The sequence below is a fragment of the Schistocerca piceifrons genome, chromosome 4 (assembly GCF_021461385.2).
Source record: "Schistocerca piceifrons isolate TAMUIC-IGC-003096 chromosome 4, iqSchPice1.1, whole genome shotgun sequence".
Classification (NCBI taxonomy): domain Eukaryota; kingdom Metazoa; phylum Arthropoda; class Insecta; order Orthoptera; family Acrididae; genus Schistocerca; species Schistocerca piceifrons.
The window spans coordinates 512566518-512592090 of record NC_060141.1 but is presented as its reverse complement, the minus strand read 5'-3'; the positions used below and the strand labels follow the sequence as shown (position 1 = coordinate 512592090).

Genomic DNA, 25573 nt, shown 5'->3' with positions numbered 1-25573 from the left:
GTGTATCAGTATGACTTGACATGTACAACTATTTTATTTTCAACTGTTTTTGTTGCTTCATGTGTTAGGAAACATGACGTACCTACACATGAGAGTATCTATGTAGTTAATTGCAAGTTCATTTACGATTTTCTTGTAACCTACAGGTGTTTACTGCAGAATACTGTGTTCTTTATGAACAAAAAATTGCTAGTTAACAGCAGAAGACCTAACTTTTGGAGGAAGGCCCCGTATATCTAGTCAGAAACGTTTTCTTCATCACACTTCCATTGAAATCAGTGACTGAGGAATATAGGAAACGTGTATGGTTTGCAATCCCTCCATTATTTAACGTGGCAGATAGGCAACCACAGCAGCAGCTGAAGGAAAAACCATATAGCTGTGGTAATAAAAGAACGAAAGCAATAAAGCTGTTTCCCAACACACAAGAAACCAGTTCCATACCATAATAGTTGCTTCATCTGAGCCATAAACTGCAAGAATCTTCAACAAACTCACTTTGGAAACAAAAGTAATTACATTTACAAATATTTTATGTATTAGAAAGCCGAGTGAATTGTAAGACTTGCGAAATATTAGGCTCCTTACAATGTAGTTAAGTGTCAAGGAAAGTGCCTGTCACAATAAGAGCAAACAAAAAAAAAAAAGAAATATTTTCTTCTCATGTATGAAATGTGTGTTTATATTTTGTCGTTTTCAGCGGAGTAAGCTGCAGTTATACACATATTCGAAAGTATTTCTTCATCATTAAGTTGAAGCTTATTTTACTGAATCAGAGAGATTCGGCTGTTTGTATATCTATTTCTTGATCATTAATGTCTGTTGATAATTTGCTGATGCTTGGAACGCAAAAACGTAATAACTCTTGCGCTGAATAACTAGAAAAATAATTAAAAACAAATTTCAACCTTACGTCTACTTTCTCGCCGCTTGAGGCGGTAGTGTTGAACCAACAGGCAGACGTTAACAATTTTCACAGCAGTGAGTCTCGAGACAGACTGTGTTTGACGAGCTTAATGCTGCAAACTACGTCTAAGTTAATATGAAATGACGTACGCGAAAATACCCAGAGCTTCAATTGGTGCCAACTTAACTGGACATGAACGCACTTCTGGGAATAACTAACCGGGGAATAAATGGGGTTGTGCAACGTGCTGTCAAAGCTGATCCGTTAACCCCTGGATTTAGCTCGAGGTTGTAGAACCGGCCCTATTTGTTTTATAATATGTTTCGTGTGGCTAAACCATTTGAAACTTATGTTTCAAATCATAGCGGGAAATGTGTAGTACAGTTTATATGGTAATTCTCTTACACCAAAGAAAATTAAAATCTCCTTTAAACTGTTCATATTTCTGTGAAGAGGATGTTCCGCTGTTACTTCTATCTGAAATCGGTCCCACACTCTTGAGGAGTGTGTTCACACGAGCGTCTTTTGAGCACTCTACTTAAAATCACTCTAGTTAAAATCGTTTTTCAAAACGTATTCAAAGTGCCCCCCCCCCTACCCGCCCGTACACCCATACACGCACAGTATTTTTGCATGTTCTTTTGCCACTGGTTTATTGGCGAAAAGTAACTACTTTGACATGAGCAAAGAGGTTATTGCTACGCAAGAGTTAGGGAAATTTGAATGTCGTAATTTCACATCGAATTTAGCGATATGGGATTGGGTGGGCGTCAAATAATCATGCATTCGATTTAAAACGTTTATTGAAGTTTCAAACAGTAACAAAATGTTACACGAGGTGTTAATGGCACTTGCTGGTTATCCAAGCTCGGTGTTTACAGAAGTAGGCGGAAAGGTAAGAATAAAAGAAATGTCCCGTCTAGTTCATGAAAACGTGTTCCTGACAAGTGTCGAAACACAGGATCCTGCCGTACTGTGCGGTGTCCTTTGTTTATCATAAGTAGCATATTGATTGATACCTGTTCAGCACTGTTTTGTTGACAAACAGGTCTTCCGCAAATTTACCGAAAGAGCTCAGATGTATTTGACTTCATACGATGTGCGGTGATAGGAACGTTCTCGACACGTCCCACTGTTACATGTTTATACATAGTGAAATATACATACGTGAATGCACCTACAGAAGTCTAGGGCGTTCAACGCTATCTCCTTCCCCCAAACGACTTCAAATCTTGGTTGAGGTGACAAGACTAATCAGTAGCGATACACCGAAGATGTTGAATGACTCTCCTTATGTTCACATTGAAGTACTTTCAAAAACGAACTTGAATCATAAAAGGGATCGAAAGTACTTAAGACTAAAACACGAATAAAACCAAATCAGCTGAGCATGGGTCAATTTTCATACGGTAAAGAAGCTAAGGTGTGTGGATGTAACTTTTGTTCTTTTACGAATCGTTACTTGCGCGTATCTAATTTAGTTTTTCTAAAATTTAGTTGCTAAAGTGTGTTATTCAACGTGCAATTACTCTGATTGGGGGGCACACAGTTGTTGATGCCCCAACTTTGAACTATTCCCCACAGCAAGTTTCACAGTTTGGATTGAAAGTCGAAGTTCTGCTGCGAATGACAATTTGGTTTTACGTTTATTTACACCCTGTGATATAGATGTTACAGGACTGGTACATTGTTTACCTGGCAGTCATAGTTGGATGTTATCAGAAAGTAATTCTGGCCCAATTGCGTTAGTTTGTAATGGGGATATACTGTATATTTCAATAATAACAAGTAAGGAAGTCAAAGTATTTAGAGAACATTACTTCAAAGTGTTAGGAAGCGTATAGCCCAGTGGGAAAATTTAGTTTTTTTGAAAAATTATCTGTGTAGCACTTTGTATACTGTTCTCACCAGAAACAGATGAGGGGGAAATTAAAAGCGAGCAGAGGTGAAGTGTGAGTAATGTGAGACTGTAGATTATCTGGTACCAGCAGGAGTAACCTCCACCTAATTGGTAGCAAAAGTTGAAACCAAAATTTAAAACCATATTACCACATATGTTGAAAAATCTTCCAGCCTGTTAACGAAGAAACAAGACACCTGGTACACACAAAACAGGAAATGAAACAGTTCAAGTATTATGCAAAAACAAGTTGGAACATTATTAGCTGAGAAACAAGTAAATACAGATAGCTGCACGAGATTTGGTTCCAAGACTATACTTCAATGACTGAACATTTACCTCTCTCGCCACTATCTACTTACTTCCTCACAGTGGGTGTGAACAATGCTCATGTTAAAAAATCAAGAAATACGGGTACTCTAAATTTATTCCAGTGGACACTGTTTGCACATTGTCAACTATTGGTTTGGGGAGGAGGGGGGGGGGAATAATTGCGGTCACTGTGGAATCCACAAATTGTCACTAAATATCAATAATTGTTGTTATTACGCTGTCTCTAGTAGGGTTTTAAGAATTTTGTCCTGATATTATAGGACTACACTGGAGTGTTTGTCAGTTAATAAAGAAGGTATGTCATTCTGGCAGATGTAAATATATAACAATTAACATACAGAATTGCATGTAACCTCAGATGTTTCAAAAGTTTTTAAGAACATTGCCTACAAAAAGAGTACTGACTCTATTTTATAGCATAAATTGTTAACTGCCTTTCGGTTTTCATTTTTGTGAAGGATTATATACAGATAGTCATGTGTGATCTCTAAAGCAGAATCCTTGCAGAGCTAAACACCAAAGACAATCCTACATGTATATTCTGTGACATTTATCATGGCTTTCTGTTCTGGGCTTCTGTGAAATTCTATGAGGAAAACTTAAGTGTTTTGGCATTAACAGAATCTTGAGATCAGTTACCAACGCAATACTGCACCGGGGTCAACGGAAGCATCCCATACCACCCATCTGCTTTGACCCATGACGTAATGCTGTTGTTGTGTGTGTTGCCTTTGTGGCGTGGAGTTTTTGAGTCAGTTGTGTTTGTAGATTTTGTGTTGTTGTATTTGATGGTGCCCTGAGGTGGTGAATGTGAGCATGTATTGCCAAAGGCTTTTTTTGGTAAGTACTTTTTGTTTTGGTTTTATTCTATAATAATTGTGATATTTTGTATATTGTACATTAATGGTAGGTTGGTTGTGTTTTAATTGGTGTAGTGAATATGGGGTATTTGGGTTTTTGAGTTGGGGTCTTGGTTCCATTGTTCAGAGTTGTAGATGTTGGTTTCCTGATATCGATAGCTGCGGTAGAGCTATGTAGGTCAAGGGAAATCTCTGATTCCACTTTTTTGGGCTTGTAGGTATTGAGTTTTGTTATCGGTAGCTGCGGCTGAGCTATGTAGGTCAAGGGAATGTGCGATTTCTGTGGTTTTGTTGGTGTAGCACAATACTATAAATTAATTTTTATTGTGTTATTTCTTGTGGAATGGTGCAGTGTTTTTTTTAGTGTTCTATATTTAGCTTGTACATGCTCTAAACCCCCATTTTTCTGAGGTTGTCGTGTTAGGTTCACAGTGAACACTTAGTGCATAGTGGAGCAATCACTCTGTTGTAGAAATAACTCAAAAGCCAAGATTGCTTAAATACTGTTTACTGTATAATTGGTTTCAACACACTAAAGGTGCCATCATCTTCACAGATCCGATGATGGCACGTGTAGTGTGTTGAAACTGGTTATCCAGTAAACAGTATTTAAGCGATCTTGGCTTTTGAGTTATCCCTGTTAGTTTCATTTTATTTTTGGAGTGAGACATTATTGTCGTTTTTGTTTGTTTGTTTGTTTGTGTGTGTGTGTGTGTGTGTGTGTGTGTGTGTGTGTGTGTGTGTGTGTGTGTAGTGACATTATTGTCATCATTTTATATATCCATTTGCGCTATATTGATGACGACGTGGATCAAAGCAGATGGGTGGAATTGGACGCTTCTGTAATGAGCCTCAAGAAATGATCAATGGATGATGTCACCACCAACATAGAAACCAAAAAAATGAAATAAAGACATCGACAAACTGATGGGAGGAGTGGAGAGGGAGCGGTGTAGATGTTCTTGTTATTGATCTTGTCAGTCATATTAAAAATTTGGAAATATCAGATCACAATATGAAAATTGGTGTTTTCATTAGAGATGTAAATATAACTATGGGCTCCAACTTACAGCCAGTCACCTTCCAACATAATCTAAGCCTTGTGCCTCACTTGAAAGTGTTGGTACATTTATAGAGTCAATAACAAACACACACACACACACACATATATATATATATACAGATACCAGCGGATGGATATGTGTGTGTGTGCGAGTGTATACCTGTCCCTTTTTCCCCCTAAGCTAAGTCTTTCCGCTCTCGGGATTGGAATGACTCCTTACCCTCTCCCTTAAAACCCACATCCTTTTGTCTTTCCCTCTCCTTCCCTCTTTCCTGATGAAGCAACCGTGGGTTGTGAAAGCTTGAATTTTGTGTTTGTGTTTGTTAGTGTCTCTATCAACATACCAACGCTTTCGTTTGGTAAGTTACATCATCTTTGTTTTTAGATATATTTTTCCCACGTGGAATGTTTCCCGAGAGCAAAATGTCATATTATTTGAGAGATCTACAGCTGAAGAACAGAAACTGAAATCATTCAGATGCCATCTGTGTAACATCACTGTGATGTCACACTTCACAGTATATACCAATGGCTCATGATGTTCACCAGACTCAGCATTTTTCTTGCGTGGGTAGAGTCTGACCTTTCATCATACATTATAGTAAAATGAGAGTAGATGGACATAAAATGAGTTATTGGTGCTAAATATGGACATTAATGATTATACACTAGATACAGCACAGTATGTAACATTCTTTTTAGTGTAGCTGCATAACAAGTTGGAACTGAGTCAATATACAGGCAGACAAATCAAGAAAATTAGTTTGGCTTATTTTACATCTAGAGATATTTATCATTGGCTTCCTCCCATGAACTGTTGACCTTGCCAAAGAGGGATGCCTTGCATGCCTCAACTATAGACATGAATGTATCATTGGTCCAACTACAATGGAGGGCTGCCTGTAGAGAGGACAGACTAACTCGTGGTTCCTGGAAAGGTGTGGCAGCCTTTCCAGTACCTGCAGTGGTAACAGTCTGGATAATTGATGGAACATTAGTTAACAAGGTCTTGTTGTGCTGGTACTGTGAGTGGCTGAAAGCAAGGGGAACTTAGAAACAGTTTTTGAAGGTGTTGTAAAGCTCTGTTGAATTGTTAAATGACGATAGCATCTTCTTTGGTAAAATATTCCGGAGGTGAAATAGTTTTCCGTTTGGATCTTTTGGTGGGGACCACTCAGGAGAATTTCGTCGTCATGAGAAACAAAACTGGTATTCTACCAATCATAGTGTGGAAACTTAGATAACTTAATTGGATAAGTAGATTAGCAAATGTCAAAAAGGAAATGAATAGATGTAACTTATATATAGTGAGAATTAGTAAAGTGTGGCAATAGGAAGAACAGATCTTCTGGTCAGGTCAGTTAAGTGTTGTTGTTGTTGTTGTTGTTGTTGTGGTCTTCAGTCCTGAGACTGGTTTGATGCAGCTCTCCATGCTACTCTATCCTGTGCAAGCTTTTTCATCTCCCAGTATTTACTACAACCTACATCCTTCTGAATCTGCTTAGTGTATTCATCTCTTGGTCTCCCTCTACGATTTTTACCCTCCACGCTGCCCTCCAATACTAAATTGGTGATCCCTTGATGCCTCAGAACATGTCCTACCAACCGATCCCTTCTTCTGGTCAAGTTGTGCCACAAACTTCTCTCCTCCCCAATCCTATTCAATACCTCCTCATTAGTTATGTGATCTACCCATCTAATCTTCAGCATTCTTCTGTAGCACCACATTTCGAAAGCTTCTATTCTCTTCTTGTCCAAACTAGTTATCGTCCATGTTTCACTTCCATACATGGCTACACTCCATACGAATACTTTCAGAAATGACTTCCTGACACTTAAATCAATACTGGATGTTAACAAATTTCTCTTCTTCAGAAACGCTTTCCTTGCCATTGCCAGCCTACATTTTATATCCTCTCTACTTCGACCATCATCAGTTATTTTGCTCCCCAAATAGCAAAACTCCTTCACTACTTTAAGTGCCTCATTTCCTAATCTAATTCCCTCAGCATCACCGGACTTAATTCGACTACATTCCATTATCTTCGTTTTGCTTTTGTTGATGTTCATCTTATATCCTCCTTTCAAGACACTGTCCATTCCATTCAACTGCTCTTCCAAGTCCTTTGCTGCCTCTGACAGAATTACAATGTCATCGGCGAACCTCAAAGTTTTTATTTCTTCTCCATGAATTTTAATACCTACCCCGAATTTTTCTTTTGTTTCCTTTACTGCTTGCTCAATATACAGATTGAACAACATCGGGGAGAGGCTACAACCCTGTCTTACTCCCTTCCCAACCACTACTTCCCTTTCTTATAACTGCCATCTGGTTTCTGTACAAATTGTAAATAGCCTTTCGCTCCCTGTATTTTACCCCTGCCACCTTTGGAATTTGAAAGAGAGTATTCCAGTCAACATTGTCAAAAGCTTTCTCTAAGTCTACAAATGCTAGAAACGTAGGTTTGCCTTTCCTTAATCTTTCTTCTAAGATAAGTCGTAAGGTCAGTATTGCCTCACGTGTTCCAGTGTTTCTACGGAATCCAAACTGATCTTCCCTGAGGTTGGCTTCTACTAGTTTTTCCATTTGTCTGTAAAGAATTCGTGTTAGTATTTTGCAGCTGTGACTTATTAAGCTGATAGTTCGGTAATTTTCACATCTGTCAACACCTGCTTTGTTTGGGATTGGAATTATTATATTCTTCTTGAAGTCTGAGGGTATTTCGCCTGTTTCATACATCTTGCTCACCAGATGGTAGAGTTTTGTCAGGACTGGCTCTCCCACGGCCGTTAGTAGTTCCAATGGAATATTGTCTACTCCAGGGGCGTTGTTTCGACTCAGGTCTTTCAGTGCTCTGTCAAACTCTTCACGCAGTATCGTATCTCCCATTTCATCTTCATCTACATCCTCCTCCATTTCCATAATATTGTCCTCAAGTACATCACCCTTGTATAGACCCTCTATATACTCCTTCCACCTTTCTGCTTTCCCTTCTTTGCTTAGAACTGGGTTTCCATCTGAGCTCTTGATATTCATACAAGTCGTTCTCTTATCTCCAAAGGTCTCTTTAATTTTCCTGTAGGCGGTATCTATCTTACCCCTAGTGAGATAGGCCTCTACACCCTTACATTTGTCCTCTAGCCATCCCTGCTTAGCCATTTTGCACTTCCTGTCGATCTCATTTTTGAGACGTTTGTATTCCTTTTTGCCTGTTTCACTTACTGCATTTTTATATTTTCTCCTTTCATCAATTAAATTCAATATTTCTTCTGTTACCCAAGGATTTCTACTAGCCCTCGTCTTTTTACCTACTTGATCCTCTGCTGCCTTCACTACTTCATCCCTCAAAGCTACCCATTCTTCTTCTACTGTATTTATTTCCCCCATTCCTGTCAATTGCTCCCTTATGCTCTCCCTGAATCTCTGTACAACCTCTGGTTCTTTTAGTTTATCCAGGTCCCATCTCCTTAAATTCCCACCTTTTTGCAGTTTCTTCAGTTTAAATCTACAGGTCATAACCAATAGATTGTGGTCAGAGTCCACATCTGCCCCTGGAAATGTCTTACAATTTAAAACCTGGTTCCTAAATCTCTGTCTTACTATTATATAATCTATCTGATACCTTTTAGTATCTCCAGGGTTCTTCCATGTATACAACCTTCTTTCATGATTCTTAAACCAAGTGTTAGTTATGATTATGTTGTGCTCTGTGCAAAATTCTACCAGGCGGCTTCCTCTTTCATTTCTGTCCCCCAATCCATATTCACCTACTATGTTTCCTTCTCTCCCTTTTCCTACACTCGAATTCCAGTCACCCATGACTATTAAATTTTCGTCTCCCTTCACAATCTGAATAATTTCTTTTATTTCATCATACATTTCTTCAATTTCTTCGTCATCTGCAGAGCTAGTTGGCATATAAACTTGTACTACTGTAGTAGGTGTGGGCTTCGTGTCTATCTTGGCCACAATAATGCGTTCACTATGCTGTTTGTAGTAGCTTACCCGCATTCCTATTTTCCTATTCATTATTAAACCTACTCCTGCATTACCCCTATTTGATTTTGTGTTTATAACCCTGTAGTCACCTGACCAGAAGTCTTTTTCCTCCTGCCACCGAAGTTCACTAATTCCCACTATATCTAACTTCAACCTATCCATTTCCCTTTTTAAATTTTCTAACCTACCTGCCCGATTAAGGGATCTGACATTCCACGCTCCGATCCGTAGAACGCCAGTTTTCTTTCTCCTGATAATGACATCCTCTTGAGTAGTCCCCGCCCGGAGATCCGAATGGGGGACTATTTTACCTCCGGAATATTTTACCAAGAGGACGCCATCATCATGTAATCATACAGTAAAGCTGCATGCCCTCGGGCAAAATTACGGCTGTAGTTTCCCCTTGCTTTCAGCCGTTCGCAGTACCAGCACAGCAAGGCCGTTTTGGTTATTGTCACAAGGCCAGATCAGTCAATCATCCAGACTGTTGCCCTTGCAACTACTGAAAAGGCTGCTGCCCCTCTTCAGGAACCACACGTTTGTCTGGCCTCTCAACAGATACCCCTCCGTTGTGGTTGCACCTACGGTACGGCTATATGTATCGCTGAGGTACGCAAGCCTCCCCACCAACGGCAAGGTCCATGGTTCATGGGGGGGGGGGAGTTAAGTGTTATCGGTGCAAAATCAAGTAGAGGTAATGCAGGAGTAGGCCTAATAATAAATAACAAAATAGAAATGTGGATAAGTTATTATGAATAGCATTGTGAATACGTTATCATAGCCAAGATAGACATAAAGACAACATCTAGCACAGTATTAGAAGTTTGTATGCCAGCTAGCTGTACAGGCAACAAAGATACCGAAAGAATGTATGCTGTGATAAAAACAAATTATTCAGATAATTAAAGGGGGTCAATTCAAATGAAGTGGTCCAATGAAAATTAAGTTGGTTGCTTGACCATTTATAAATATTGTAATTTTTTTTACATGCGATTACCTATAATTGAGGAGTTCAAAACAGGGGTCGACTGAAGCGTCCGATCCCACGCGTCGGCTTTGACCCGTGACGTAAGGGTGTTGTCATGTGTGACGTCATGACGGCGCGGAGTTTGGTTTGAGTGTGGCTGTCTCCAGTTCTGTTTTATCTTATTTTATTTACTTTCTGATCTGTTCGTTCTATCTCGTGAGATTTTTTTTTTTTAAATTTAAAAACACTTATTACGTATTTTAATTATCTGTTTCCTCGAATTTCTGTTTTAGTTTATTATATTTATCTTTCTGATCTGTTCGTTCTATCCCGTGAGATTTTTTCTTTTAAAAAGACAAAAAACAGTAATCACCTACTGAAGCATCTTTATCTTCTATGGGTTGCAGGGGTTACGACCCCTGGGGAGGTGGGTGGGTATTCATGTATGGCTGTCTTCACTTACACATTGTAGCTACGCAAGGCATCTAAATTTGTTTATATTTAGTTTGCCCCCCACCCAAAACACCCCATTTTCCGCGCTTGTCCCGTTAGTGTCATTAGGCTTCTTGTGGAATGTGTGTGTGTTTGTTTTTGTTTCCGCCATATTTGTGACGTCATGTGTCAAAGCAGATGGGTGGGATCGGACGCTTCCGTATTTCTCAAAACAGTTTTAAAAAAATATTTTACCTTTCACCTTTACTGAATGGCGGCCATTTTCATTTGTAAGTATGCGACGATGTTTCAGTTTAGAGATGTTAGCAAAAATATGAATATCTCTGCACTGGGTTAAGTTACAACATTGCAATTGACATGATTATTTTTAGAAAAGTGTCCTCTACAACATTATCTATTACACAAAATACCGTAAATTCAAAAATAACCAGTCAAAATGACCTCCAAAGTTTGGTATCCAAATTTTCAATAATCCATTTTTTAGGCCCAAAAATAAGAAACAAGGAGTGATTTATGAGAGTTTATTTTTTTCCTGTAGTTAAATATACACTACTAGCATCATATAGAGCAGGAACACTTACAAATGTTTTCTTAATTTTTTATGAATTTTTGAAATTTGAAAATTTTTGTATTTTGTAAAGTTTGAGGTTAGTTATCTTAGGTGGGACTGAATATAAAAACATGATTTTTGCACAGTTTGTACACTTATATGATAGCAACGTACTGTAAAAATGTCAACACTGATATCTGACTGTGAACAAAGATATGAATTTTTGAAAATGAGGAGATAATTCACATTACTCTACAACTGATCTTATGTCTGTTGCCTATTCATGTGTGATATTGGTAGGATATAATCAATTATGATTGAAGTAAGATACTGAATTATATACAAAAAGTGGAAACATAACTGAAATTAACATCCTTCGAGATGCGACTGTTCCTAAACGTGGTGGTGAATGTTAAGAACACTTATTTCTCCAGACGCTTTCTGTGATATAGAATAAGACCTCCCAGTTGCTGTGGCAAGTTCAAGCACTGAAAGTTTCCTTAAAACATTTTTCATTGGTATCCAAACTATATCACTTGTAGTTTTCTTGAATGATGTTCTTGGGCCAACAGGGTGGTAAAAATGCGCAAAAACATCATTGTTTTCCAAACTTATTCTTTCAACCTCTGCAAGCCATCACTGTTCATCATACACACATGCTACTGTGTCATTCAACATTAAAGACAGAGATGTAATTTTACTGACACAATGATCCTCTTAAATTTCAGTTTCTGATGTTACATAGCATCGAACTAAGTTTTCTGCTATGCCAAGGAATTTGTGGAAATGCCTTGTTCCTTTTATTGCTATACAGTTTTCAAATCTTGTTTGAAGTGTTGTTTTCATATGCTCAGAAAATAGGTAATGCCTTTAATATTATCCTTACAAAAGACATACGTGTCCTGTACCGTGAGAATTTAGTCTATGGTTTGTCTTTGTAGGCTGGCTTTACTTACTTCACATTTTGTTGTACCTCCTACTCCATCACATGCATCTTTACCATGGCAAGATGCAAAAGAGTGTCATTCAGCCTCCAACCCAAACTCTACTTTGTGGTTGCACAGATTTGAAAAATTCTTTTTTTCTTATACTGACTACCACTTACATCTGAAAAGTATATCCGCTTCTCAACATTAGGAAAATTTTCTTTTATTTAATTTATTACATACTTTTGAAACACATGTACAGCCAAAGTGTTGTGCTCCAAATAGTCGCTTAGAATGCAAATTGAAGAACTGCAAACTTCATCTTTCTCATTTTCAAACTAGAAAATAAATGGGTGCGCTGTTGCCTGGTCGTTGACCCAGTGGTACCCTTGTATTGCATCCTGAATCACAAATGTAAAATTTTCTGCAAAATCAGCTAGCACTCTGCATTCAGTTTCAAGAAGTTGTGCTTTTTTGTCCTTTAAAAACTTACTTTGGATTTTAGAAACATAGTGGTGACTTGAGTTTAAGTTATCAATTAAAGATTCCAAGTACTCTTCCTGAGATTTAACCACTGTTATCATTTCTGCACTGTCAGTTGTGACCCACTGTTTGAAGTTAATACTGTCTGGCATTTCCTCATCATATTCGTGAAACAATTCAATAGCAGTTTCCTTACCAAGGCATTTATTACACAAACTCATCATGCAGTCATAACTGTTAGTGTCACAGACCATTAAATCTGTAACTCTTTGTAGTTAAAATCACTGAGTTTTGCACCTGCAATCATCAGTTTGACATTTTGATGATATAAACAAACACATACAGTGTGTGTCCCTGAGGATCCAACCAAAATACACTACTTAGGGCCGAGGTCACAAAATTTTGACCTTCAATTTTGCATTCAGGATGAGAATTTTTGAAAGTTACATAAAGTTCACTTAAATTTTACAGCACTAGTCATTTACGCTTTGTTACTTTAACTCCATTTATAACAACTCTTTTACTATTTCTACTGTTTCTCCACTTACACCTACTCCTTTCTTCTTTCCTAAAACTTGAAGAATAGCCCCTGCGGGTTCGGGGGTAAGAATAGGCCCGAGGTATTCCTGCTTGTCATAAGAGGCGACTAAAAGGAATCTCGAACGTTTCGGCCCGTATGTGATGGTCCCCACTTGGGTTTGCCCACCATATTTCAAAATTATTCCGAAGAGCGAGCCAATTGGAGAAGGGCGCCTTACTTGCTGCATTGTGTCCATCACGCATCGAGACCTTTAGCCAGCTTATTCATCATTGCATTGCAGTCCCGCTCGCTCTCCATCTCTTGGGCGAGGATACATTCCTGGGTGTGATTTCCGCCATGCACTCTGCAGTGGTACTTTCTGCGCTGACGGCGACCATGGACCACTTGCCACTTAATATACAGCATGGTAGCCAGTCCATTGTGGCGGGGCCACCATGTACCCTATTGGTTGTAGCCCCCTGACAACACAGGGATCGCCTTACTGATGCCTGCGCTGTTAACTCCCCTCATATGCCAAGGAGTAGATGCCTATCTCCCTGGGGCATCCGGACTCCGGGAAATGGCCATTCTGCCAGGTGACCCTTGCTGTGGCTGGGTGGCACCCATGGGGAGGGCCCTTGGTCGGAGTAGGTGGCATCAGGTTGGATGACACGCAATGAAGCGTGGCACATCTGCTCTTGCTGGTGGCCAACCGCCAGCAGTCGATCAGTCGATAAGTGTTCGAGGGCTCACTTTAATGCAAATATGTATGATCCCAAATCGTTCCCCTCCGTGGCCACACCATGGGAAGAATGAAAGGCTATGAATGACAGCAAGATGTATTCGCCCCAGTATATAGTCTGTACGAGAGCTGATGGGGAATCCTTTGTGTCCATGAAGCCTCAGTTCTTTGTAGAGCATTTAGAAGACAAGTTTGGGAAGGTGGAGGGCTTGTCAAAAATGCGGTCTGGGTCAGTCTTGATAAAAACAGCATCCTCTGCTCAGTCACGGGCATTACTCGCTTGTAAGAAGTGGGGCAATGTTTCTGTTACTATCACAGCTCATAAAAGCTTAAATATGGTCCAGGGCATTATCTTCCACAAGGGTCTCCTTTTACAGGGGTCTTCAGGGTATGCTTCAGATTTTCACACAAAATTTTCTGTCGCTTTGTTCCTTCCACGTGCATGTTGAAGCCTCTCATAGTTCCTCCAGAGTTCAGCAGAATGGGGTACCGCAAGGGTCTGTCTTAAGTGTCTGCCTCGTTTTAATTGCAATTAATGGGCTCGCTGCAGTGGTGGGCATGTTTGTCTCAGCTTCCTTGTATGCTGACAATTTCTGCCTATACTTTAGCTCCACTGGTATTGCAGCTGCTGAATGGCAGCTGCAGGGCACTATCGACAAGGTGCAGTCTTGGGCTGTAGCGCATGGCTTCCAGTTTTCGGCTGCCAAGACCTGCGTTATGCATTTCTGCAGGCAACGCACTGTTCCCCCTGAGCCACGGCTTTATCTTGACAGCGAACCTCTTGCTGTGGTGGAGACGCATCGGTTTTTGGGATTGGTTTTTGATACCCGGTTGACTTGACTGCCTCATGTTCGGCATCTTAAACAGACATGCTGATGGCACCTTAATGCTCTTCGTTGCTTGATTCACACCAGCTGGGGTGCAGGCGTTATTTCAATCCCTTCTAGAATATGGGAGCCTGGCTTACGGTTCGGCATCCCCTTCTGCATTGCGATTGCCATACCCCATCCTTCACAGCAGGATCTGACTCGCCACTGGAGTTTTCTGGACAAGCCCTGCTAACAGCATGCTTGTGGAGGCATGTGTCCCTCCATTGCAGTTCTGGCACCAACGGTTACTGGCTGCTTATGCTACACACATTTGTAGCTTTCCCGGGCATCCCAATTATCGTTTCCTGTTCTCTCAGGGGATCGTCCATCTTCCGGAACAGCGGCCCTGGTCAGCGTGTACAATCGCGGTTTACGTCCGAGCTCTTCTCTCTGGGCTTGAGGTTTTCCCTCTTCCACCTCTTTTCCAGGCCCCTCTGCGTATACCCCTGTGGTGTGTGCCCCGGCCATGCTTTCGGCTCGATTTGGCACAGGGCCTGAAGCACTCGGTCCCTCCTGAGGCCCTCCGCCGCCGCTTTCTTTCAATCCTTGCTGCATTTCAAGGCTGACGTTGTCTATACTGATGGTTTGATGGTTGCTGGTCGTGTAGGCTATGCTCTTACTCTAGGGGATCATTATGAACAACTCTCATTGCTGGCTGTCTGCAGTTTTTTCACTGCCGAGCTGGTCGCCATCTCTCGTGCCCTAGAGTATATCTGCTCCTGCTCAGGTGAGTCCTTCATTATCTGTAGTGACTCTCTGAGCAGTTTACGAGCTGTCGACCAGTGTTTCCCTCACTCTCGTCTGGTGATGACTATCCAGGATTCCCTCCATAGTGTTGTCCGTTGTGGCCACTCTTTGGTCTTTGTGTGGACCCCAGGTCATGTCGGCATCCTGGGAAATGAATTTGTTGACACGCTGGCCAAACAGGCTGTCGGTGCGCCAGCTTTGGAGATTGGCCTTTTGGAGAGTGACCTCAGGTCAGTTTTGCGGCAGAAGGTATTTCGCAGCTGGGGTGAAGAATGGCGCACCCTTCCTTCGCCCAACAAACTTCGGGCCATTAAGGAGGCTACAGGTGCGTGGCGCTCCTCCTTGCGGGTCTCTCACAAGGACTCTGTTGTCCTCTGCTGGCTGCGCATTGGCCACACCTAGATAACACAGCTATTTATTGCGCTGCGAGGACCCACCTTTATGTTGCTGCGGGTCAGCTTTGATGGTGGTCCACATCTTGTTGGACTGCCCGCTTTTAACTCTGCTCAGGCAGACGATTGTGTTGCATGATACACTTCCTGCACTTTTATCAGATGATGTTGTGATGGCAGATTTAGTTTTGAGTTTTATTCGTGCAGGATGTTTTTATTGCTTAATCTAAGTGTTTGTCCTTTTTTTGTGTTGAGTCTGGCCTTTGGCCTATGATTTTAGACTGGGATTTTTAGTGCGTTTCTTGGTGGTTGGCTTTTCTTTTTTTGTTTCTATGGTCGGCAAACCACTGTTACATATGGTGTGATTTTAATTCCTTTTTTCTGGTCTCTGTCTGTCTTTCTTGTCCTGTGTCGTCTCTTGTCATCTCCATTGTCTGTTCTTATTCTTTGTGGGTGTTTCAAGTTCATGGAAAAAGGGACCGATGGCCCTAGTAGTCTGGTCCCTTCAATCCCACAAACCAACCAACCTGGAAGAATGCCTTGCTCTTTCACTAATTTTTGGGTTAGTTTAACCAAATGATGAGAAATCAAACTATTTTTTTCTCTGGACCTTGAATCAGGGAGCAAACTTAAAATTTTAACTTTTTCCTCTTCAGATGTTACTGAACATTTGATTTTTAATTTCTCTATTAAGCTCAAATATTCAGTGTCAGATGATACTGGTGGTATCTGTATTATTAAAGCATGATTCCAAGTCTTTTCTAATTTTTTCTGAAATTTGTTGTACCTTACTTTCAATGCTGCTTTTCTTTTTCTGCTAATTAATTTTATTATTTGCGAAGCATGAGATAATACATATAACTTAGAACAAGCAAAATCCAATATGCTAACAGCTTCCTCATTAGGAATATAAATGTTATTAACAAGGTTACATGATTCCGGTTCTGGAGTCACAACAAATATTTTTGAGTAGCAATTTGGGCGCAGGGAATTTCCAGGAATCACATTACGTTTCACTTGGGAAGCTATTTCACTCTCACATAGCAAGGACAAATGTTCAAGTTTTATTTCTCTCAAACCTTTAGTAATAGGCTTTTTATGAACTTTAAGTGGATCACAGCTCTTTCTTCCAAAAATGTGGTTGTTCTTCAGAATATATTTCTTCTCATGATACTCACACACCGACATTACAGAAGAACCGAAATTTAAACAAAGTTTGTCTAACTTCATCAAAGTCATTGACATACACTCCTGGAAATTGAAATAAGAACACCGTGAATTCATTGTCCCAGGAAGGGGAAACTTTATTGACACATTCCTGGGGTCAGATACATCACATGATCACACTGACAGAACCACAGGCACATAGACACAGGCAACAGAGCATGCACAATGTCGGCACTAGTACAGTGTATATCCACCTTTCGCAGCAATGCAGGCTGCTATTCTCCCATGGAGACGATCGTAGAGATGCTGGATGTAGTCCTGTGGAATGGCTTGCCATGCCATTTCCACCTGGCGCCTCAGTTGGACCAGCGTTCGTGCTGGACGTGCAGACCGCGTGAGACGACGCTTCATCCAGTCCCAAACATGCTCAATCGGGGACTGATCCGGAGATCTTGCTGGCCAGGGTAGTTGACTTACACCTTCTAGAGCACATTGGGTGGCACGGGATACATGCGGACGTGCATTGTCCTGTTGGAACAGCAAGTTCCCTTGCCGGTCTAGGAATGGTAGAACGATGGGTTCGATGACGGTTTGGATGTACCGTGCACTATTCAGTGTCCCCTCGACGATCACCAGTGGTGTACGGCCAGTGTAGGAGATCGCTCCCCACACCATGATGCCGGGTGTTGGCCCTGTGTGCCTCGGTCGTATGCAGTCCTGATTGTGGCGCTCACCTGCACGGCGCCAAACACGCATACGACCATCATTGGCACCAAGGCAGAAGCGACTCTCATCGCTGAAGACGACACGTCTCCATTCGTCCCTCCATTCACGCCTGTCGCGACACCACTGGAGGCGGGCTCCACGATGTTGGGGCGTGAGCAGAAGACGGCCTAACGGTGTGCGGGACCGTAGCCCAGCTTCATGGAGACGGTTGCGAATGGTCCTCGCCGATACCCCAGGAGCAACAGTGTCCCTAATTTGCTGGGAAGTGGCGGTGCGGTCCCCTACGGCACTGCGTAGGATCCTACGGTCTTGGCGTGCATCCGTGCGTCGCTGCGGTCCGGTCCCAGGTCGATGGGCACGTGCACCTTCCGCCGACCACTGGCGACAACATCGATGTACTGTGGAGACCTCACGCCCCACGTGTTGAGCAATTCGGTGGTACGTCCACCCGGCCTCCCGCATGCCCACTATACGCCCTCGCTCAAAGTCCGTCAACTGCACATACGGTTCGCGTCCACGCTGTCGCGGCATGCTACCAGTGTTAAAGACTGCGATGGAGCTCCGTATGCCACGGCAAACTGGCTGACACTGATGGCGGCGGTGCACAAATGCTGCGCAGCTAGCGCCATTCGACGGCCAACACCACGGTTCCTGGTGTGTCCGCTGTGCCGTGCGTGTGATCATTGCTTGTACAGCCCTCTCGCAGTGTCCGGAGCAAGTATGGTGGGTCTGACACACCGGTGTCAATGTGTTCTTTTTTCCATTTCCAGGAGTGTATTTCAAGTTTTTTTGAAACTGAACCGTAAACTGTTTTATGACACACTTCACTTGCTATCTGTCCAACAGAGCACTGTTCATCCATGTTATTGCATTCCAGTTACTCTCAAAACTAATTACAAATTACACACAGAACAAAGCACATAACACATTCTACACTCTCAATGAAGTATGTACATCCACTCTAACAGAGGTTTCATAACAGACTGACTACAACAGTGCCACATCCAGCGATAATGTACTTCTTTATTGACAATAAACCTAAACGTAAATGGGCATTTTTACAAAAGTGAAAGCTCCTATTGTTTAATATTGCATAATTAAAAATAAATAAACTAAATGAATATTGGGTGATAGTGTTAACTAAATATATGTCACAATTAATTTTTATTACAGTGAAACAATGGGCAACAGCAATAAGATCAGTTGTAGAGTAATGCAAATTATCTCCACATTTTCAAAAATTCATATCTTTGTTCACATTCAGATATCAATGTTGAAATTTTTACAGTATGTTGCTATCGTAAGGTGTACAAACAGTGCAAAAATCATATTTTTATATTCAGCCCCACCTGAGATAACTAACCCCAAACTGTACAAAAAATGAACATTTTCAAATTTCAAAAATTCATAAAAAATTAAGGAAACATTTGTAAGTGTTATTGCTCTATATGAGGCTAGTAGTGTATGATATTTAATTATAGGAAAAAAATACTCTCATAAATCACTCCTTGTTTGTTATTTTTGGGCCTAAAAAGTGGATTTTTGAAAATTTGGATACCAAACTTTGGAGGTCATTTTGACTGGTTATTTTTGAATTTAGGGTATTTTGTGTAATAGACAATGTTGTAGAGGACATTTTTCTAAAAACAGTCATGTCAGTTGCAAATGTTGTAACTTAACCCAGTGCAGAGATATTCAAATTTTTGCTAATGTCTGCAGACCGAAAAATTGTTGCGTGCCTACGAATAAAATTGGTTGCCATCCAGTAAAGGTGCAAGATAAATTATTTTAGAAAACTGTTTTAAACTTCTCAAATATAGGGCAGTTACATATAAAAAATTAAAATATTTAAAAATGGTCAGGCAACCATCACTGGACCACTTCATGTGGATTGACCCCAAACAAAAATATCAGATAATAGGAAAAGGCAGAACAGGAAAAATAGTGGGAACACATCTACTTCGGGAAAGGAATGAGTGTTGTAGCCGCCTGCTAGAATTTTGCATGGAGCATAATTTAATCATTGATAACACTTGGTTTAAGAATCATGAAAGAAGATTGCAAACATAGGAGAGATCTGGGGACACTGGAATGTTACAGTTTGATTATGTTATGGTGTAACAGATATTTCAAAACTAGATTTTAAACTATAAGACATCAGTATGGAGAGCTGCATCAAACCAGTCTCAGGACTGAAGACCACAACAACAACAATAAGACATCACAGGGGTAGATGTGGTCTCTGGCCGTAATTCATTGGTTGTTGTTGGTGTTGTTGTTGTTGCGGCCTTGCGTTCAAAGACTGGTTTGATGCAGCTACTGTATTATGTGCAAGCCCCTTCATCTCCAAATAGCTACTGCAAGCTACATCTATTTAATCTGCTTACTGCATTTGCCTTCATCTCCCTCTGCAATTTTTGTACTGTGACCTTCCCTCCAATAATAAATTGATCATCACATTTAAAGAGGAATATTTGATATTAGTCCGCCAACTTTGAGCAATGACATAGGAAACATGCGGCAAACTGTGTAAATGATACAGACGTGGTATCGGTGGTTGTTTTTTCAAATGGGCTAAGCTGCAGATCAGTCTGTCACCACAGCCAGTTTTAACAAATGTACGGCTAAGATACCCAAAATGAACAAGATTATCAGGTTTTTTTTTTGTTTTCATGTCACATTTGATGGCTTTGCCAGCTCACAACCAACCTGTCAGCTTCCAACCTAACCTCTACATTGGGGTGAGTTTTTATTTATTTATTTTTCTTCACTTTCATTGGCTTTCCAAACCAACGATAAAATTGTGAATGTATGCACCAAAAGGTGATTTGCCAGTATCCATTAACATCACATCACTGGTCAAAGCTGACTACTTGTATCTAATATTTCTCTTGACCCAGGGATTGTTTGACATCTCAGAAAGTGGTTTCCCAACCAATACCTTCTTTTACTCAAGTTGTCACAATATTTTTTTCTTCCCAATAGACTTTTCAGCAACTCCTCATTGGTGACATGCCCTACCCATCTAATCTTGAATGTTCTTCTGAAGCACAACATTTCAAAATCTTCTATTCTCTTCTTGTCAGAACTGTTTATCACTCACGTTTCACTGTCATACAAGGCTATATTCCAGACAAATACCTTCAGAAAATATCGCCTAACACTTCAATGTGTATTCAATGCTAAAAAATTTATCTTCTTCAGAAATGCTTCTCTTACTATTGCCAGTTTATATTTTACAACCTCTTTGCTTCACAAATAGCAAAATTCATCTATTAGTTTTAGTGTCTCATTTTATAATCTTAGTTCTCTCATAATTACCTGATTTGATTACATCCCATTATCCTTCGTTGATGTTCATCTTACATCCTCCTTTCAAGACACTGTCCATTCCATTTAGCTACTCCACCAAGGCCTTTGCTGTCTGTGACAGATTTACAATGTCATAGGCAAACTTCAAGGTTTTTATTTATTCTTCCTGAATTTTAATTCCTTCTCCAAATTTTTCTTTCCTTCCCATTTCTGATTGCACAGCAACATATTGAATGACATCAGGGATAGGCTACAACCATATGTCATTCCCTTCTCAACCACTGTTTTCTTTCGTACCCCTGTTATCTGGTTTCTGTACAAGTTGTGAATACCCTTTGTTGCCCTGTCTTTTACCCCTTCTACCTTCTGAATTTGAATGAGTTGATTCCAGTCTATGTTGTCTAAAGCTTTCTCTAAGTCAACAGAAGTTATAAACGTAGGTTTGCCTTTCCCTAATCTGTCTTCTAAGAGAAGTCACAGGGTCAGTATTACCTTGTGTGTTCCTTCATTTGTCCAGAATCCAAATTGATTTTCTCCAAGTCTACCTCCTCCTAGTTTGCCATTTGTCTGTAAATAATTCATGTGAGTGTTTTTCAACCATGATTTGTTCAGTTATATTTACACCTTTCAGCAACTGCTTTCTTCAGAATTGGAATTGTTACATCCTTCTAGAAGTGTGATGGTATTTCCTCTGTCTTGTACATCTTGGACACCAGGTGGAATAGTTTTGTCATGGTTGGCTCTCCCAAAGATGGTAGTTCTGGCAGAATGACTTAAGTCTTTCAGCACTCTGTCAGTGTCTTCTCACTGTGTCTTATCTCTCACCACATCTATGTCCTCTTCCCTTTCTATAATATAACCTTCAAGTTCATTTCCCTAGCGCAGCCCCTCTATATACTCCCCTCTGAACTTTCCCTCCTTTGCTTAGTACTGGTTTTCTGTTTGAGCTCTCAATTTTCATACAGCTGCTTCCCTTTTCTTCAAAGGCGTCTTTAATTTTTCTGTAGGCATTATCAAACCTTCCCCTAGTTGTATATGCCTCTACAGTTCTGCATTTGTCCTTTAGCCATTTCTGGTTAGCTTTTTCACACTTTTCATCAGTCTCATTTTTTACATGTTTGTAAATCCCTTTTGCCTACTGCATTTTTATATTTTCTCTGTGAGCAGTTAAATTTGATATCTTAAGGAAAAGATAGATTGCTACTTACTGTAATGATGACATGGTAAGTTGCAGAAAGGCACAATGTAAAGATACTTACATCACACTTTACCTTTCGACCAAGGCCTTTGTCAGAAAATGAAACACACACACACACACACACACCAAAAAAACATACAGGATGAGTCAGGAGGAAATAAAAATATGCGCTTTTCTTAACTGTCTCCGGGTAAACCAGTGAAAACAGCTAGGAACAAGAAAGGTGCAGGTGACGGCAGATTAAGATAATGTTATGTTATGGTTTGTTTAATTGTGTATGTTTCCTCACAGATGATGTTCAAACAGTCAACCGTCAACTTCAATGCATGTTGCTGCTCCTGTAGACAGTTGTTGCCATCGATTGGAGCTCAGTTTTGCATTCCTTTACGTGGGCACAAGCATGTAAAATACAAGCAAGAAATTCCTCTCTTGTGTCCACTGTGCGCTTGTAGACGTCGCTCTTCATCCAACCACACAAACAGTAATCCAATGGGGTAAGATCAGGTGACTTCGGTGGCCAAACAATGACTCCAAGACGACCGACCCAACGACCAGGATATGTTGTGTTGAGATACCGTGTTACTGCCCGAACGGAATGTGTTGGAGCTCTGTCATGCTGAAAGTACATACGAGCTCATGTTGCCAAAGGAATATCTTCCTCATATTCTGGTAACACATTTTGAAGAAACTCAAGGTACCATGTCCCAGTAAGATGGTTATCTAAAACAACTGGACCAATGAGTTGGTCATCAATAATCCTGCACCACCTGTTGACTGAGAAAAGTCGTTGAAAATTCGTTTTCACAGCAGTGTGCACATTTTCATTTGCCCATACATGAGGGTTGCGCGTGTGTTGATTCTGTTGCGGGTAGATGTTGACTCATCAGTGAACCAAATATGTGGAATTAATCGATGATTGGCACTGATCCATTGACAGAATTCTTGCCGTGTGGCAGCATCTCCTCCATGCGGATGTTGTACACTCTGCCGATGAAAGTGGTACAGACCGTGCTCGTGTACTGTGCATATCACTTGTCTTTCTGGAATATCAAGTTTGGTACCAATTCTTCTAGAGCTAGTAATAGGGTTGTGTCCCATTACTTGAAGAATGTCCTAGACTTCATTAAGAGTTTGTTGTATGGGACGTTCAGAGACAACATTTATGCTGGGAAGCATACCACACTCAAGCAATCCATGAAACACACTACTAAACACTCTGCTGTCCGGCACTCTGCGATTCAGATAGTGTTGTTGCTATTCTCTCACAGCAGATCTGGAATTCCTATTGGACAGACCATAGACAAACATTATGTCAGCATACTGTGCATGTGTGAAGATCCATGGCATTTTCACTACACAAAACTGTATTCATTGTTCTCATAACAACACTGTAGTACCATGCACTGGGACAGGCACTGTCGGACTGTGACTTGAGGTAAACAACTGCAACATGCGCAAGTGAACTGTGTACTGACAGGGTTAGTAAGGATGACGCTACACATTTCTCGTTCCTAGTTGTTTTCATTGGTTTACCCGGAAATGGTTAAGAAAAGGGCATATGTTTAGTAGGAGCTTTTTTTTTTTGTTCAGAATCACCAGTAGTATCACCCATCAAACCATATACGTTTCCTTCTGACTCACTCTGTATATTCATTCACACAAGCAAGCATACCTCATGCACACATGGCTGCCATTTCTGTATTTGTGGGCCGGAAAGTGACTGTCACGTAAAACGGAAACTGCAGTCTGGATGGGGGTGGGGGTGGGGGAGAGGAAGGGATAGCAGGGTATGGATGGGGAGAGAGAAGAGCACTGTCTGGTGTCTGGCAGTTTTGTGGAAGGTGGGGTGGGGGGGTGTACAGGGAGTCAAAAAATAAAGGAGGGGGTAAGGGGAAAGATGGGCGGCTGTGTTGGCAGAGGCAACACACAAAGGGAGTGTGAAATAGAATAGGAGGGTGGTAATAGGACAGAGAGGGTGGAAGTTATTGGGTTGAGGTAGTGGGGAAGTAAGTTACTGCAGATTGAGGCTAGGGTAGTTTAGGAAGTGGAGAATGTGTTGTAAGGATTACTCCCGTCTCCACAGTTCAGAAAATCTGGTGATGAAGGGGAGGATCCAGATGGCTTGGGTAGTGAATAAGGTTGCCACAAGTTCTGGAAATCAGGAAAATATAAAGGAATTTCAAACATGTCAGGAAAATATCAGGGAAATTAAAAAAAAATACTGGAAAAATCTTGTTTTTGTTTTAGTAGATGAAATGGTGTGTTTACTGAGATGTCGTGCATCGTTGCTGGCTATGCACAGCTGAGTACGTGTGCCACTTCCTACACCCTCATTCTTACTACTTCTCTCATTCCTACCACTCCTCTCAGTTTACAGCTAGTGCTTCCACCACTTCTTGCCACTAGCCTAGCAGCTGCCGACAACAGACAGGTAGGTGTGAGCAATCATTTGTTTGGATCTGATTGTCAGAGATTATTGACGCAGCAGCTGTAGATGGTGGTCATGTGTGCATGAGTTGTCTGAGTGATTGAGTGAATGTGTGTGTGTGTGTGTGTGTGTGTGTGTGTGTGTGTGTGTGTGTGTGTGTGTGTGTGTGTGTGTGCGCGTGCTCTCATTTTCTGACAAAAGCTATGACCAAAAGTTTAGTTGTGAGAATGTCGTCATTGTCTTTGCTATATGCCTGTATCTGGCTCAGTGAACATCTTTATGGTGAGTTGATACCTGTCTTCGTTAGTATTGATTGTCAGAGTATTTGCTGCATCTGTTGTGTGGATTGATCATTGCGGCCTCATTTCATCAAGATGGCATCTCTGACATGTGAATAGCTGGCCATGAGTGGACGGTGGGCCAAAACTGTGGGCCATTTCTGAAGGTGCCTCTAACGGATCATGCATGCTGATCTGAAGCCCATTAGTTCCCCCTAATGGCAGGCTCTGCCCATCAGATCAAGTCTCACCAATCTGCCTGCAGGCCAGGTCTGTTTGTGTGTGGCATAATGTGGCAGATTTTCGTGGTTTATCCAAGGACCCAGGGCTACTCTGCTCCTCAGCAGGTCAGAACCATGGACGATTGTTTTTAGGAGTTGCGACTGTCTCACTGCAAGTCAGTTAAACAGTGCAGTGTTTTAAGGACATTTCATTTATTCTAGTACGTTTTGGCACTTCGAAAATAATATATATATTAGAAAGTGTGGACGATAAGAAGAAGAAAATTGTGGCCATCATTGACAGTTTGTACGCTATGTACTCACATATTTCTCGAAAGAAAATTCACGCTACATCTGTAAAATAATGAATGTAACACAGTGGGTAATAACTGACAATAACGATCATAATAGAACTAACATTTTATTGGTGGTCATGTATAGTGTTGGTTTACACAACTCTTTCTTGCCTTGTACATTTCTTTCAAGAGGCCTACTTTTTTCTGAGGCTATTTCTGAAATCAGTGAAGGTAT

General features: G+C 40.9%; 1 protein-coding gene across 1 annotated transcript in view; it reads left to right on the top strand.

Moving 5' to 3' along the window:
• Positions 1 to 1597: 1597 nt before the first annotated feature.
• LOC124794797 (gamma-tubulin complex component 4) overlaps positions 1598 to 25573 on the top strand; it is a 164905-nt gene continuing 140929 nt past the window's right edge. Inside the window, exon 1 of the mRNA XM_047258454.1 lies at positions 1598 to 1802. Coding sequence (XP_047114410.1) covers positions 1734 to 1802 — 69 coding nt within the window. The 5' untranslated portion in view covers positions 1598 to 1733. The remainder of the gene's footprint in view (positions 1803 to 25573) is intronic.